The 15,407-nt window shown below is 36.7% G+C and overlaps 1 protein-coding gene and 1 pseudogene across 1 annotated transcript in view; one reads left to right on the top strand and one right to left on the bottom strand.

Annotated features, from left to right (window-relative positions):
• LOC101389158 (L-lactate dehydrogenase C chain) overlaps window positions 1-15,407 on the bottom strand; it is a 51,374-nt gene that overhangs the window by 32,287 nt on the left and 3,680 nt on the right. Inside the window, exons 3-4 of the mRNA XM_087433118.1 lie at window positions 13,803-13,920; window positions 4,427-4,600 (exon numbers count right to left, since the gene is read on the bottom strand). Coding sequence (XP_087289244.1) covers window positions 4,427-4,600; window positions 13,803-13,920 — 292 coding nt within the window. The remainder of the gene's footprint in view (window positions 1-4,426; window positions 4,601-13,802; window positions 13,921-15,407) is intronic.
• LOC106800653 (mitochondrial import receptor subunit TOM7 homolog pseudogene) lies at window positions 8,511-8,678 on the top strand (annotated as a pseudogene).

A 15,407-nucleotide genomic window follows, 5' to 3' on the forward strand; every position in this document is an offset into this window, starting at 1 on the left:
TGCAAGTGGAAACAGAAAGAGAGCAGAGGTAGCTATACTTATATCAGACAAAATAATCTTTAAGCCCAGAAAGGTAACGAGAGATAAAGAAGGTCAATTCATCCATAAAATAAAACAATCATAAATATATATGCACCCAACATCAGAGCACCTAAATATATTAAGCAAGTACTAACAGATCTTAAGGGAGAAGTAGACAACTATATAATAATAGTAGGGTACTTTAATACCTCCACTTTCAACAATGGATAGATCATCTAGACAGAAAACCAATAAGGAAATGTTGAACTTGAACTATACTTTAGACAAAATGGACCTAACAGACATATACAGAATATTAACAGAACATTCCACCCAACAGCAGCAGAATACACATTCTTCTCAAGTGCACACAAAACATTCTCCAGGATAGATCATGTGATAGGTCACAAAACAAGTTAGCAAATTTAGGAAGACTGAAATCATACCAGGCATCTTTTCTAACAAGAATGTTATATACTAGAAATCAGTAACAGGAGGAAAACTGGAAAATTCACAAATATATGGAAATTAAACAACACACTCCTGAACAACCAGTGGGTTAAAGAAGAAATCAAAAGGCAAATCAAACGAAACAAATGATGGAACACAACATACCAAAACTTATGGGATAAAGCAAAAGCAGTTCTTAGAGGGAAATTTAAGCATTAAATGCCTACACTAAGAAAAAAAGAAAGGCCTCAAATAAACAACCTAACTTTATACCCAAAGAAACTAGAAATAGAACAAACTAAGCCCAAAGTCAGCAGAAGAAAGGAAATAACAAAGATCAGAGAGGAAATAAACTAGTGACTAAAAAGACAATAGAAAAGATCAATGAAACTAAGAGCTGGTTTTTTGAAAAGATAAACAAAATTCACAAATCTTTAACTAAACTAAGAAAAAAGAGAGAAGACTCAAGTAAATGAAATCAGAAATGAAAGAGGAGACCTTACAACTGATACCACACAAATACAAAAGGTCATAAGAGAGTACATGAACAAGAGGAAATATGCCAACAAATTGGACAACCTAGAAGAAATGGACAAATTCCTAGAAACATAAACCTACTAAGAGTAAATCATGAAGAAACAGAATATATGAACAGACCAATAATGAGTAACAAGATTGAATCAATAATAAAAATCTCTCAACAAAGAAAAGCCCAGGACCAGATGATTTCCCTGGTGATTGCTACCAAACATTTAAAGAAGAATTAATGCCAATCCTTCTGAAAATCTTCCAAAGAACTCAAGAGCAGGGAACACTTTCAAACTCATTTTATGAGGCCACCATGACTCTGATACCAAAGGGGGATGCAAGGATAGTTTAATATATGCAAATCAATAAATGTGATACACCACATTACTAGAATGAAAGACAAAAATTATATGATCATCTCAACAGATGCAGAAAAAGCAACTGCCAAAATTCAACGTCTTTTCATGATAAAAACTCTTAACAAAGTGGGTGGAGAAGGAATGTACCTCAACATAATAAAAGCCATATATGACAAGCCCACAGCAAACATCATACTCAAAGGTAAAAACCTAAAACCTTTTCCTCTAAGATCAGGAACAAGACAAGGGTGCCCACCTTGACCACTCCTATTCAACATAATACTGGAAGTCCTAGCCAGAGCAATTAGCCAGAAAAAATAATTAGAAGGTATCCAAAATTGGAAAGGAAGAAGTAAACCTGTCTCTGTTTGCAGGTGATATCATCTTATTTACAGAAAATCCTGAAGACCCCACCAAGAAACTGTTAGAACTAATCAATGAATTCAGTAAAGTTGCAGGATACAAAATCAACATACAGAAACCAGTTGAGTTTCTATACACTAACAACAAAATATCTGAAACACAAATAAAGAAAACAATCTCACTCACAAAAGTATCAAAAGCAATAAAATACTTAGGAATAAATTTAACCAAGGAGATAAAAGATCTGTGCACTGAAAACTATAACACTTTGATGGAAGAAATTGAAGAAGACACAAATAAATGGAAAGATATCCCATGTTCATGGATTGGAAGAATTAATATTGTTAAAATGTCCATACTACCCAAATTCATCTATAGATATCAAAATTCCAATGGCTAAAATGTCCATACTACCCAAATTCATCTACAGATATCAAAATTCCAATGGCATTCTTCACAGAAATAGAAAAAACAGTCCTAAAATTCATATGGAACCACAAAAGATCCCAAATAGCCAAAGCAATCCTGAGAAAGAAGAACAAAGCTGGAGGCAACACATTTCCTAATTTCAAACTATATTACAAAGCTATAGTAATCAAAACAGTATAGTACTGGCATAAAAGCAGACAATGAAACAGAATGGAGAGCCCAGCAATAAACTATTGCATATATAGTCAACTAATATTTGACAAGGGAGCCAAGAATATTCATTGGGGAAAGGATAGTCTCTTCAATAAATGGTGCTGGGAAAACTGGATAATCACACGCAGAAGAATGAAATTGGACTGCTCTCTTACACCACTCACAAAAATTAACTTAAAATGAATTAAAGCCTTAAACATAAGACCTGAAACCATAAAACTCCTAGAAGAAAGCAGGGAAAAACCTCCTTGACATTGGTCAATGATTTTTTGGATATGATACAAAAGCACAAGTGACAAAAGAAAAAATAAATAAGTGGGACTATATCAAACTAAAAAGCTTCTGCATGGCAAAGAAACAGTCAATAAAACAAAAAGGCAACCTATGGAATAAGAGGAAATATTTGCAAATCCAACATCTGATAAGGGGTTAATGTCCAAAATATCTACGGAACTCAAACAACTCAATAGCAAAAAACAAACAAACAAACAAACAAAAAACACCAAACAATTTGATTAAAAAACGGGCAGAAGAACTGAACAGACATTTTTCCGAAGAAGACATACAAATGGTCAACAGGTACATGAAAAGATGCTCAACATCACTAATCATCAGGGAAATGCAAATTAAAACCACAATGAAATATCACTTCACACATGTTAGAATGGCCATCATTAAGAGGACAAATGTTGGCGAGGATGTGGAAAAAAGAGAACCCTTGTGCACTGTCAGTGGGAATGTAACTTGGTACCACTACTATAGAAAACAGTACGGAAGTTCCTCAAAAAATTAAAAACAGAACTACCATATGGTCCAGCAATCCCACTTCTGGGTATACATCCAAAGGAAATGAAATCAGTATCTCAAAGAGATATCTGCACTCCCATATTCACTGCAGCATTATTCACAGTAGCCAAGATACATAAACAACCTAAGTGTCCGTCTACAGATGAACGGATAAAGAAGATGTGGTGTATACATATACAATGGAATATTCAGCTACGAGACAGAAGGAAATCATGCCGTGTGACAACATGGATGGATCCTGAAGGTGTGGACAGCAATAACAAAATAGAGTGACTATGTCGGGGCTTCTAAAATGGAGCTGGGAGGCCACTAAGGAAATGGGGCTTATGCACGCACACCACGTCTCTACCCAGATGAAATGTAAATTTTGAACTGTACTTCACCATTGCCATCTTGACCTTCTTTCAAGAAATATGCTTACTCCCATAGATAAGAGCTTTTTGCCTTAGAGACGGCCTTAGCAAACAGTCATGTGTAGCCAAGAAGAGTTGTTGCCAGTACCAATCACAAATCTTGCAAAACCACCTGTGTAATTTCTCTCTTTTGCCTTTATAAACCCTTGCATTGTCTTCCTTGGAGCACACTTTGGATTTCTGCCTGAATTTGTGTCTCCCAAATTGCAATTCTAATTGCCCTAATAAATATCTTCTGTTTAAATTGCAGTGATTTTTCCTCAGTAGACAAAGGCATTATGCTAAGTGAAATAAGTCTGACAGAGAAAGACAAATACTGTATTATGTCACTTATATGTGGAATCCAAAAAAGCCAAACTCATAGAAACAGAGAGTAGAATGGTGGTTGCCAGGGGCCGGAGGAAATGGGGAGATGTCATTCAAAGGACGCAAACTTCCAGATATAAGATGAGCAAATTCTGGGGATCTAATGTACAGCATGGTGAGTATAGTTAACAATACTGTATTATATACTTGAAAGTTGCTAAGAGAGTAAATATTAAATGTTCTCATCACAAAAAAGAAATAGTAATTATGTGAGGTGATGGAGGTGTTAACTAACCCTACTGTGGTAAGCATTTTGCAATTTATAAGTGTATCAAATAATCATGTTGTACACCTTAAACTTACACATTATATGCCAATTGTATCTCGATAAGGCTAGAAAAAACTCACTGTATTTTATACTTTGAATGGGTGAAGTTTATTGTACATAAATGTTACCTTAATGAAGTTTTTTTTTTTTAAAGGAATAGTATGGAAAGATCATCCTTACTGCAGTTAAGAGGAGGAAAAAAGACTCACCTGGATTTGAAACAATAAGCATCTTACAGTCAGGACTATGATGGACTATAGCAGGAATGATTGATTTCATGATATTTACATTACGTTGGACTAAGGCGAGGCGACTTTCTCCCTCCTGCTGCCGTGCACCTGCTGTGACAATAACTAATTTGGAGTTTGCAGATACACTATAATCTAAAAAGGAAACAAAAGACAATATTTGGATCAAGATTGCCATAGTCACTGTGCCTTAATTCTTTAAAAGTCTATTGTATGACCCTGGTATTAAAGTACTCACCTACCTTCATGTCTGACATTTGGAGATGAACAGACTTTCCATGCAGTAATATTACCTTGTATAATCTGACTCACCCTGACTTACCAATTTTCACACAGCATTTTTTTTTAAATAATAACAGAACTTACCATCCCTTTTAGCCCACATCTCCATTTGTTATTAAGGCCTGGGGCAATGCAAGTCAGCTCTGTGGCTTCTTACAAGCACCATATGAACCAGAAGCTTAGAACTCTGAGGATTTATATGTCTGTTTCAGGGTTCTAAGAATGAGAATGTATTTACTGTACTTCCAATTATTATAACGGACTGGATTTGAGATCAGAAACAAGTTCTTGATCCCACAAGAAAATCAACTACCTTCTAAATCTGATGGACAGTTGCGAAATTGTCTCACTTATTAAATCCAATAACAATATGATATGATGATCACTATCTCATGTGGACTTTCTTTAAAGCATTATATACCTGTTATTTTCCATATGGATGTCAAAAATTAAATTACCTAAAATATCCTTTATATCCCATTTCTATTTTTTTGTGTGTGTGAGGAGGACCAGCCCTGAGCTAACATCCAATGCCAATCCTCCTCTTTTTGCTGAGGAAGACTGGCCCTGAGCTAACATCCGTGCCCATCTTCCTCTACTTTATATGGAATGCTGCCATAGCATGGCTTAACAAGCGGTGCGTCGGTGCATGCCCGGGATCCGAACTGGAGAACCCTGGGCCGCAGCAGTGGAGCGTGCGCACTTAACCGCTTGCGCCACTGGGCTGGCCCCCCATTTCTATTTTTTAAACTTATTTTTATGCTCTTTTAAAAGGAAATTTGTTTAATTTTAAAGATATTATTGCATCTCAATTTATGGTCCTTCTCATATCTTTCTAATCCAATTTATAAACCATAAACATTTTTCTGTTTTTCCTGCCCCAGTAAAGATTTTAATTAGAAAGACAAACTGAGAAAGAGGGCGTTTCTTAGGCTGACATGTTTCCCACTAATCTAAGAGATCATCTCTCCCTTGTATCAAGTAAAAGACCTACAGGAGGAAGTTCTCTTCTCGTTCTGCAAACATAGTCTATTTGTTCTTGCCCAAAGACCTTGTGCGATGTCCACCTTCCATAAAATCTTATCTAAACACAGAAATCCAAATTAATCTCCCAATCTCTCTCTGTGTCTCTCTCTTTCCCCATCTCCTCTTTCCCTCTCTCCTCCCTCCCTTGAATTTTAGAGGATAAACAGGCAAAAAGCCTTGCAACTTCTCCAGAGTCATCTCTCCATAGTTCAGATTGATTATTTCAAACATTATGTCCAAGAAATTCAATTAAAGCATATATGAAAGCAAAATACCAAATCTTTTCACAATCTGCCTCCAAATTATCTTACTAGCTTTGAGTCTTATTTTTATGTCAGATTTTCCAGGTGCCCTGATTCTGTTAATAGCATCATCTCCTTACCTGTTATTTATTTTCCTTTTCTAAATAAAACTCAGTCCTCCAAGAGACAGCAAACCATGCCGGGCTGGAGCAAAAGCTCTGAGGTCTAACTGCCTATATCCTGACTCTGCCACTTCCTAGCTGTGTGACCCTCAACAAGTATTTTGCCTGCTTCTCTGACCCTCAGTTCCTCATCTGCAAGACTGAGCTAATAATAGTTTTTCTTTTATATGGTTCTTAAGAAGATTCAGTAGGTTAATATACATAAGGTACTCAGAACAGGGCCTAGTACACATTAAATGCTCAGTAAATGTTAGCTATTACTATTGTTGTTATATTATTAGTCAAGTACTTCTTCAAATACCAATTCCTCTGTTAGGCATCCCCTAATCACATCATTCATGAATACTACTCTCTTACTTTACTGAACTTTTATAGCACTTACTGCCTATAATTCTCAAATAGTCCTTATATATTGTGCCTTACGTTATCTTCCTATGGTTATGTTGAACGTATACCCCTAACTTGATCATAAGATCCATAATAACAGGTTCTGATCTCATATTCCTCCCTTTCTTCCACAAATATCTTAGCACCTTCTATGTTCCAGGCACTTGGGCTCTGTGTTAACTATTGTACATATGAGACAATTAAAACATCTGTGGATAATCAAGGACGTTCCATTGCTCTTCCTCACTAGAGCTCACTAAATTTATTTTCAAAATGCTCTATGGTGAAATCTATCAGTCATGTAGAAGGGTGTATAAGCAATATATGTTCAATTTTTTAAATATTAAAGGTAACAACTCTGTAAAAATCACACAAATTAATGAACATCACCAATATCTTGGAAGCCCCTCTGTGCCCCTAATAGGCTGCATCTACATCTTTCATACTCAGAGGTTACCAATCATTCCTCTGAGTGGTAAAAAATCATCTTACCTTAAAAAAAAAAGTTTTAAAACCTATGCATTTTGTGTGTGTGTGTGAGGAGATCAGCCCTATGCTAACATCTGCCAATCATCCTCTTTTTTGCCGAGGAAGACTGGCCCTGGGCTAATATCCTTGCCCATCTTCCTCTACTTTATATGGGACGCCGCCACAGCATGGCTTTCCAAGCAGTGCGTCAGTGCGCGCCCGGGATCCGAACCGACGAACCCCGGGCCACTGCAGTGGAGTGCGCACACTTAACCACTTGTGCCACCAGGCCGCCCAAACCTATGCACATTTAAACAACATGTTGTTTTACCTGTTTTTGAATAATACAGTATATATTGCTTTAGCTACATATTATGTACCTGATATTCAACCATGTTAATGTGTGACCCTGTACTTCATTCACTTTCACTGCTGTGTAACATTACACTGCATCATTTATACAACTTAGTATTGGTATTCACTGAATTGTTTCCAGTTTGGAGCTATTATAAATTACACCACCATACATTTTCTTACCTGTATCCTAGTGCACACTTCCACAAGTTTCTCTTGAGACTATACCTAGAAGTGTAATTTCTAGGTTGTGAGATATGTTCAAGTGTCAACTTCACCAGGTAATGACTAACTTTTTTAAAAAAAAAGCGGTTTTACTATAACACCTTCCTACATGTCACGAATGAGAGCACCTATTGTTCCACATCCCGACAAACACTTCATATTATCACACTTTTGCCAATCTAAAGGGTGTGTGATGGTATGTTGATATGCTTTCTATTTTCCTTTCCTTGGTTACTAATGAGATTGTGTTTTCATATATTTATAGGCAATTTGAGTTTCTTCTTTCGTGAAATGTCCGTCTTTTCTCAATTTTCTACTGGGTTGTGTATATTTATCTTTATTATATGAGTACTTTATTCTGAGCACTATTCCTTTGTCAGTTGCTTATGTTGCAAATATCTTCTTAGTTCATAGCTTGTCTCTTCACTCTTTTACAGTGTCTTTTTATGAACACAAACTCTAAACTTTGTATTCTTTTCTTTATTGTTTGTGCTTTTTGTGTCTTTGTGTTTAAGAAATTCTTCCCTTCTCTGAGGTCCTAAAGATATTCTATATGATCTTCTAAACAAAAGCTTTGAAGTTTTCCTTTTGCCTTTCACATTTTGGTCTTTAACCAACCTGGAATTAATTTTTGTGTGTGTACTCAGATAAGGGTTTATTTCTTTCCATAAAAACAACGATTGCCATAACAAAAAATTTTTTAAGTCCATAAATTTCCCATTGATCTACAATATGATCAGCATTATACAACAATATTTCGTTTGTCTCTACACTTAATCAGTGTAGCTTTATAATAAGTCTTGATTTCTGGGAAAACAAGTTCTCACCACCTTGTTCTTCTTCAAGCATCCCGTTGACTGGGCTGCCTAGGACGTCACCATTGTGAAGCTGAGCATGGAGGCCACGCAGAGGCTGCAGCAGCTCTTCAAGGGTGGCCAGGTTGCCATCTGCTGGGGCTTTATTCCTTTTGTGATTTACCTGGGATTTCAGAGGGATGCAGATCCCGGAATGCCTGAACCAACTGTTTTGAGACTACTTTGGAGATAAAGGACTATTTGGTCTTCTGGATTTGGAAGCAATCAATGGACAGGAACAACATGGAAGGTGTGCGCTCTGGCTGAGACAAGAGATGGGATATCAGACATTCACCAGTTGGATGGCACAGGATTCTTACTACACAGATGCATCTGTGGCAGAGTAGAACCTCTACTGAATTATTTACGATAGACTGTATAAAAATAAGTGTTTTTAACAATGTTTTAAAATAATGTCTTTTCTTGGACCTTTGAATTTCTGAATGAATTTTAGAATTAGTTGAGCATCTACAACAACAACAAAATCTGTTGAGTTTTTGACTTCAATTGCACACAATCTATAATCAATACGGGAAGAATGGATATCTTACAATATTGAGACTTCTATGAACAAGGCATATCTCTTCATTTATTTAGATATTTCTTTCAATGAGGTTGTATTATATTCTGCATAAAAGCTCTTATACATGTCTTGTTAGATTTATTCCCAGGTACTTCTTATTTCTGATGATAATGTAAATAATAGCTTTAATATTTTTGGCTTTTTTTGACACAGAAATACAATGGATTTTTTATTAATAATTTTGTGTCTGGCATTCTTGCTAAACTCTTACTTAGTTCTATACATTGTCCATCTTCTAAATATTTGTTTTTCTTTTTTATCTTCTTTTTAATTCACTGGGTATGTTTTTCTAATTTTACTTCCTCTTCTTTACTAATTTATAGGTTACACACTGCTTCTGTTCTTTTAAAGGTTGTCACAGAAGTTACAACATGCATATCGTTTTTTTTTTTTTTTGTGAGGAAGATCAGCCCTGAGCTAACATCCGTGCTAATCCTCCTCTTTTTGCTGAGGAATACCGGCTCTGAGCTAAGATCTATTGCCAATCCTCCTCCTTTTCTTTTCCCCAAAGCCCCAGTAGATAGTTGTATGTCATAGCTGCACATCCTTCTAGTTGCTGTATGTGGGACGTGGCCTCAGCGTGGCTGGAGAAGCGGTGCGTCGATGCGTGCCCAGGATCCGAACCCGGGCCACCAGTAGCAGAGCGCAAGCACTTAACCGCTAAGCCAAGGGGCTGGCCCACAACATGCATACCTAACTTATCAAAGTCCAAAGTTAATCATCACGTATCCCTCTTCCCTAACGATAGGGGGAACTTAGAACCCAACCTCATTCACCACTGCCACCTCTCACTCTCCAATTTATATGCTGTATTTTTAAATTTTTTTAATCCTGTAAGACATTATAGTCTTATACAATTGATGTTTATTTAGATTTGTCCACATTTTTACCATGTTCTGTGCTCTTCACTTTTTTTCTTGCATCTCAGACCTTGTGTCTGAGATCACTTTTCTTTTGCTGTAAGTATATACTTTTGCATTTCCATTGTTGAGGGTCTGGTGGTAACCATCTCAGCCTTTCTCTGAAAATGTCTTTATTTCACCCTTATTCTTGAAAGATATTTTTGCTGGGTAGAGATTCTAGATTGGCATTTACTCTCTCAGCACATTAAAGATATCATTCCATTGTCTTCTGGTTTCACTGCTGTTAAGTCAGTCACCTTCTTCCTTTTCTGTAGGTAATTTGTCTTCTGACAACTACTTCTCTTTGCCTTTACTGTTCTCTAATTTCACAAGAATGTGTCTAGGTGGGGAGTTTGTATGTATCCTTCTTGAGGGTATTTGGCTTGAATCTGTGGATTGATGTTTTTAATCTGTTCTCAAAAACGCTCAGGTGTAGTCTCTTCAAATGTTTCCTCTGTCCCAGTTACTCTTCTAATTAGATGTACGTTACACTTTATCACTCTATCCTCCATGATTTGTAACCTGTCATATTTTCCACTTCTTGCTGTCTTCTGGGTAACTGTCTTAGAGTCACCACTTCTTTCTTCAAACGTGTCTGCTCTATTATTATTAAATCCATTAACTGAGTTTTTATTTCCTTCTATTTCATATTTGTATTTGGTTATTTTTTAAAATCTGAGGTTTTTACAGTTTCCTGTCTCATACTGATATTTTCAAGTTTGTCCTTTATTTCTTTAAACATAATAATCATAGTTAACTTGTAATTTGTGTTTGATAAATTCAATATCTGAAATCTACGGTGGCCTTTTCTGTTATCTCTGCTGATTCTTGCTCATGTATTTTCTTGTAAATTTAATTATTCTTATTGTGAAATGTTCATTTTCCTTGGAATTTTACTTGTGGAAGTTCTTTGAGGCCTGAAATAAAGTGGGTTTCCTCTAGAAACTATTTTAAGTCTTAAGATTGCTTGAGATTTTTTGGAATTCAACTAAGGACCAGCTTGAGGCTCCAAATCCTTAGCAGCCATTTCTCCCCTTTACTAAAGCAACTGAGAGACTCAATTTTACTTGCAGTCCTCAGAAGTAGGGAGAAGGAAATTATTTCTAGGTCATCCTTACATTAAGTAATTGGCAAACTAACACTGGCAGGCCAAATCTGGTCCACTATCTGTTTTTGTACATAAAGTCTCATTGGAACATAGCCACACCAACTCACCTACATATTGTTGATGGCTGCTTCTGTACTACAATAGCAGAGTTGAGACGTTTTGACAGAGACCGTAGTATAGCACACAAAGCCTAAAATATTTACTATCTGACCCTTTATGGAAAAAGTTTACTGATCCCTGGTGTAGTCCATTGGGGTCTCAGCTTTATGGGGTTATCTCCTAAGCAACTCCTCAAATTAGGCTCTGTCTCCAGTCTCCTAAGTATTGTGAAGCAGTGAATACCAAAATGCAAGTTCAGTAGGCTTGGCTAAAGCTAGCTAATGAAAACTAGCTACAATGCTCTGCTTAACTTTCTAGTTTCCTGCCTTCACTCAGTGCCTGTTCTGAAAATGTCTTACTTTGTTAAGAGTGTGTCAATTCTTTAAGGACTGATAGTTTTTTCTTTCATATTTTAAGCAGGAGTTTTGTTATTTACAGCAAAAAGATTGATCCAGGTGTTTATCTTGCCATATTACTAGAAACTGAAGGCTGAATTTTTTTTAAAGTATTTTAATACAGTAGTAGCTCTTTTAACGTGACTCCACTTAACTGATTCAATAGATTAACTGATGTAAAACATACTGATACTCAAGGCACGATGAACACTCTCAACTAGTAGACTTCTACCTAGTATGTCTGTGTACTTCTGCTCATCAGTTGCTGCATATCAAGAATTAGTCATGTTTATACCCAAACGTATTTATGCCAGTTATATCTATTAATTATATAACATGATGTAAATCACTAAAATACGAGTGTGAAAGAAATGCATGGTAAAGGTAAACACTTGAGACATGAATAGATGTAACACACAGAACGTATCAACTGAATTGGTAATGTTTTATTTCCTTTGTTGGGTGTTGGATACACTGATGTTTGTGAAACTCTTTTTATATGTCAAATATATCATAATTAATTTTTTAAATAATTGTTTCTATGAAAATTAAGTTGAATGCCTTGGAAAGACACACTAAAAGCAAGTTGTTTAAAAACTGTCCTTTCAGGTATGAGAGGAAAAAAAATGAAAGAAAATCATAAAAATTTAGTAGAGTTTTGTGATCAGATTGCTTCATGAGTATCTTTAAATTAATTGTAGTACTTTAAAGAAATTGAAATGATCAGTATTGATGTGCTTTAAAAAAGATACTGCAGGGCCGGCCCCATGGCTTAGCGGTTAAGTGCGCGCGCTCTGCTGCTGGCGGCCCGGGTTCGGATCCCGGGCGCACACCGACGCACCGCTTCTCTGGCCATGCTGAGGCCGTGTCCCACATACAGCAACTAGAAGGATGTGCAGCTATGACATACAACTATCTACTGGGGCTTTCGGGGGGGAAAAAAATAAATAAATAAAATCTTTAAAAAAAAAAAAAAAGATACTGCAAAACTCTAATCAGCTGAGCCATACTCAAAGGCTATCCCTTATAATCAGAAAATTAGCAAATAAACTTCTAAGTACATTTATATGTTTTAGGTCAATATAAAATGTTTATGATGGCTCTTTCCATCAGGCATTTTCAATTAAGTAACCACTTTCAGTTCCAATCATGTCAGATAAGAGGGCTTCTGGTAGAAAGCACATCTGTTGAATCACATTACCAAAGAGTGCATTGTACACTTCAGTGTATGATAAAATAATTATTTTTCCTAATTCTCTAAGGCTTCTCAGTTGGTCAACATATGATGCTAATGCTAACAGGGCCAAACTCTCCATTTCCTGTTCTATGGTCTCACACTATACCTTGAAACCCAGTCCTCTATAAACACAAAAAGAAAACCCAGTTAAAGAATATAGATAAATACATCAATAATATTACACAAACTATTCAAGACTGCATATCCTTGGGAAAATACATGAGACAGAATGACAAGTTTAAAGGGTACTTATATAATGTAATGTCAGTTATGTAAAAAACGAATAGAAAAAGGAAAGAAACAAAATCATTAACAGAAAAGATTTAAAATTTTCTTTTTACTTTTTTATATTTACCAAATTTTCTCCAATTAGAATGAAATGTTCTTTAAAAAATTAACCTTTTAAGGGCTGGCCCCATGGCTTAGCGGTTAAGTGCGTGCGCTCCGCTGCTGGCGGCCTGGGTTCGGATCCCGGGTGCGCACTGACGCACCGCTTCTCCGGCCATGCTGAGGCCACGTCCCACATACAGCAACTAGAAGGATGTGCAACTATGACGTACAACAATCTACTGGGGCTTTGGGGGGAAAAATATAAATAAATAAAATCTTAAAAAAAAAAAAAATTAACCTTTTAAACTACATGTTCTAATGACAGTGGTGCTGGGGCCGGCCCCGTGGCTTGGTGGTTAAGTGCATGCGCTCCGATGCTGGTGGCTCGGGTTCGGATCCCGGGCGCGCACCGAGGCACCACTTCTCCGTCCATCCTGAGGCCGAGTCCCACATACAGCAACTAGAAGGATGTGCAGCTATGACATACAACTATCTACTGGGGCTTTGGGGGAAAAAATAAATAAATAAAATCTTTAAAAAAATAAATAAATAAAATCTTTAATGACAGTGGTGCTGTTTCTAATTTTATATTTATGGACATTTGGTAAAATTCATTACTTTTTTTTAAAGCTTCGAGAATAACTTTATAAAACTAAAATTAACCTTTTCCAGAGATAATCTTTGAAGTATTAAAGAAAAGACTGCCATGCTGAAGATCCATCATTTCTCCCTTCAGTTTGTCCACTGCGACATCAACAAGGGCGAGTTCATCAGCCAAATCCTAAAACACATGAAAGTTCTGAATAAAAAGTTCTAAAAAATGTTCTTACTTCAGAATAAGGAGAATGAGAAAAATTTTTGTATGGCTATTTTATAATCAAAGGAGAGTTATATTTTTAACAGAAAAAATGATACAAGAATGATAGTTTTTGAATGTGCTTAGAGTGACCACAAGTCAAGGTAAACAAAAGAATGTAGCAAAAATTATTATTGGTCTGCCTTCATATGATTGCTAAAATTTTTAGAATTGGGTTTTTCCCACTTCAGATAACAGTTTAAAACCAAGGAAAAGTTTTGAAATTCTTGCAAAGGATTTTATTATATTTAACCCTTATGCCTGATTTCTGAATTGGCTGAAGTTGTTTTTAGTATGCATTCTTATGGCCAAAATAGAAAGGCAACCACCTGTGGGAACCCATTCCACGTGGTTCAGTACAGTACAATTAACACTGGTTCTCAACCTAGGGGTAGATGGGCATATAACCAGACCCCACCAATTTGTTCCATCCTTCCTCCTGGCCACAGCAATTAGTTCACATATGGGCACATGGCCCAGGCATAACAAATGAGCACAATATCTATGAGGTTTGAAAATAGAAGATGGGAAATTAAGTCTCATGTGTCTTTGGAATCATAAGCTCTAAGAATGGCATAAGACTCGAAGAACAAACTGTATAGCCACCTTTACCACCACACAGAAAGACTCTGCCTGAGAATTAAGCCCATAGAGGAAATATAAACCAAAATATGCAAGATTGTGTCTTGATATGTCTGAATTCCAGAATCTAGTAGTACCTGAAGCTAGCTCTACCCTTAGATTTTCCAGTTACATGAACAATATATAGTCTCCATTTTGCTTATTCTAATTTGAATTGGGTTTTCATCACATGCAAGAGAATATAGAACTATATGGAAGGAGTGTATTCCCTCAGATCCCAGTGGCCAGATTCCAAAGGTGAGCAATAAGGGAAAGGGATCAAAGTCCCTATTTGCCACTGTTTTTTCATAGATCAGGTACCATCAGGCCTTTCTGGAAAACTGTGTATTCTAAAATTTACCAAATTATGCATTATATATCAGGAATAGGAGGAGGATAAGGAGTTTCATCCAGAAGGATCACATATCACTTCTCAGCTGATTAGAAAACCAGATCATGTTTACATCAGTCTGTGTACCCGTCTGGGTCTGGACAGGAAAACAGAAACCGCTCTAAGCATTTCAACTGAAGGCATTTAATATGGTGAACTGGTTAGACAGATGTGGGAGGGCTGAAAGAGCAAAAAAAGGTACATCTGAGTTAACCGAGAGATAGTAACTGCAGCTTAAAGCTACTACTTCTAAGTCGGAGGGAACAAAGAGAGAGACTAGGGGCCGGCCCCGTGGCTTAGCGGTTAAGTGCGCGCACTCTGCTGCTGGCGGCCAGGGTTCGGATCCCCGGCGCGCACCGACGCACTGCTTCTCCAGCCATGCTGAGGCCGCATCCCACAT

This window comes from Ceratotherium simum, chromosome 7 (assembly GCF_057802395.1).
Source record: "Ceratotherium simum simum isolate JZ-2026a chromosome 7, ASM5780239v1, whole genome shotgun sequence".
NCBI classification, from domain to species: Eukaryota; Metazoa; Chordata; class Mammalia; order Perissodactyla; family Rhinocerotidae; genus Ceratotherium; species Ceratotherium simum.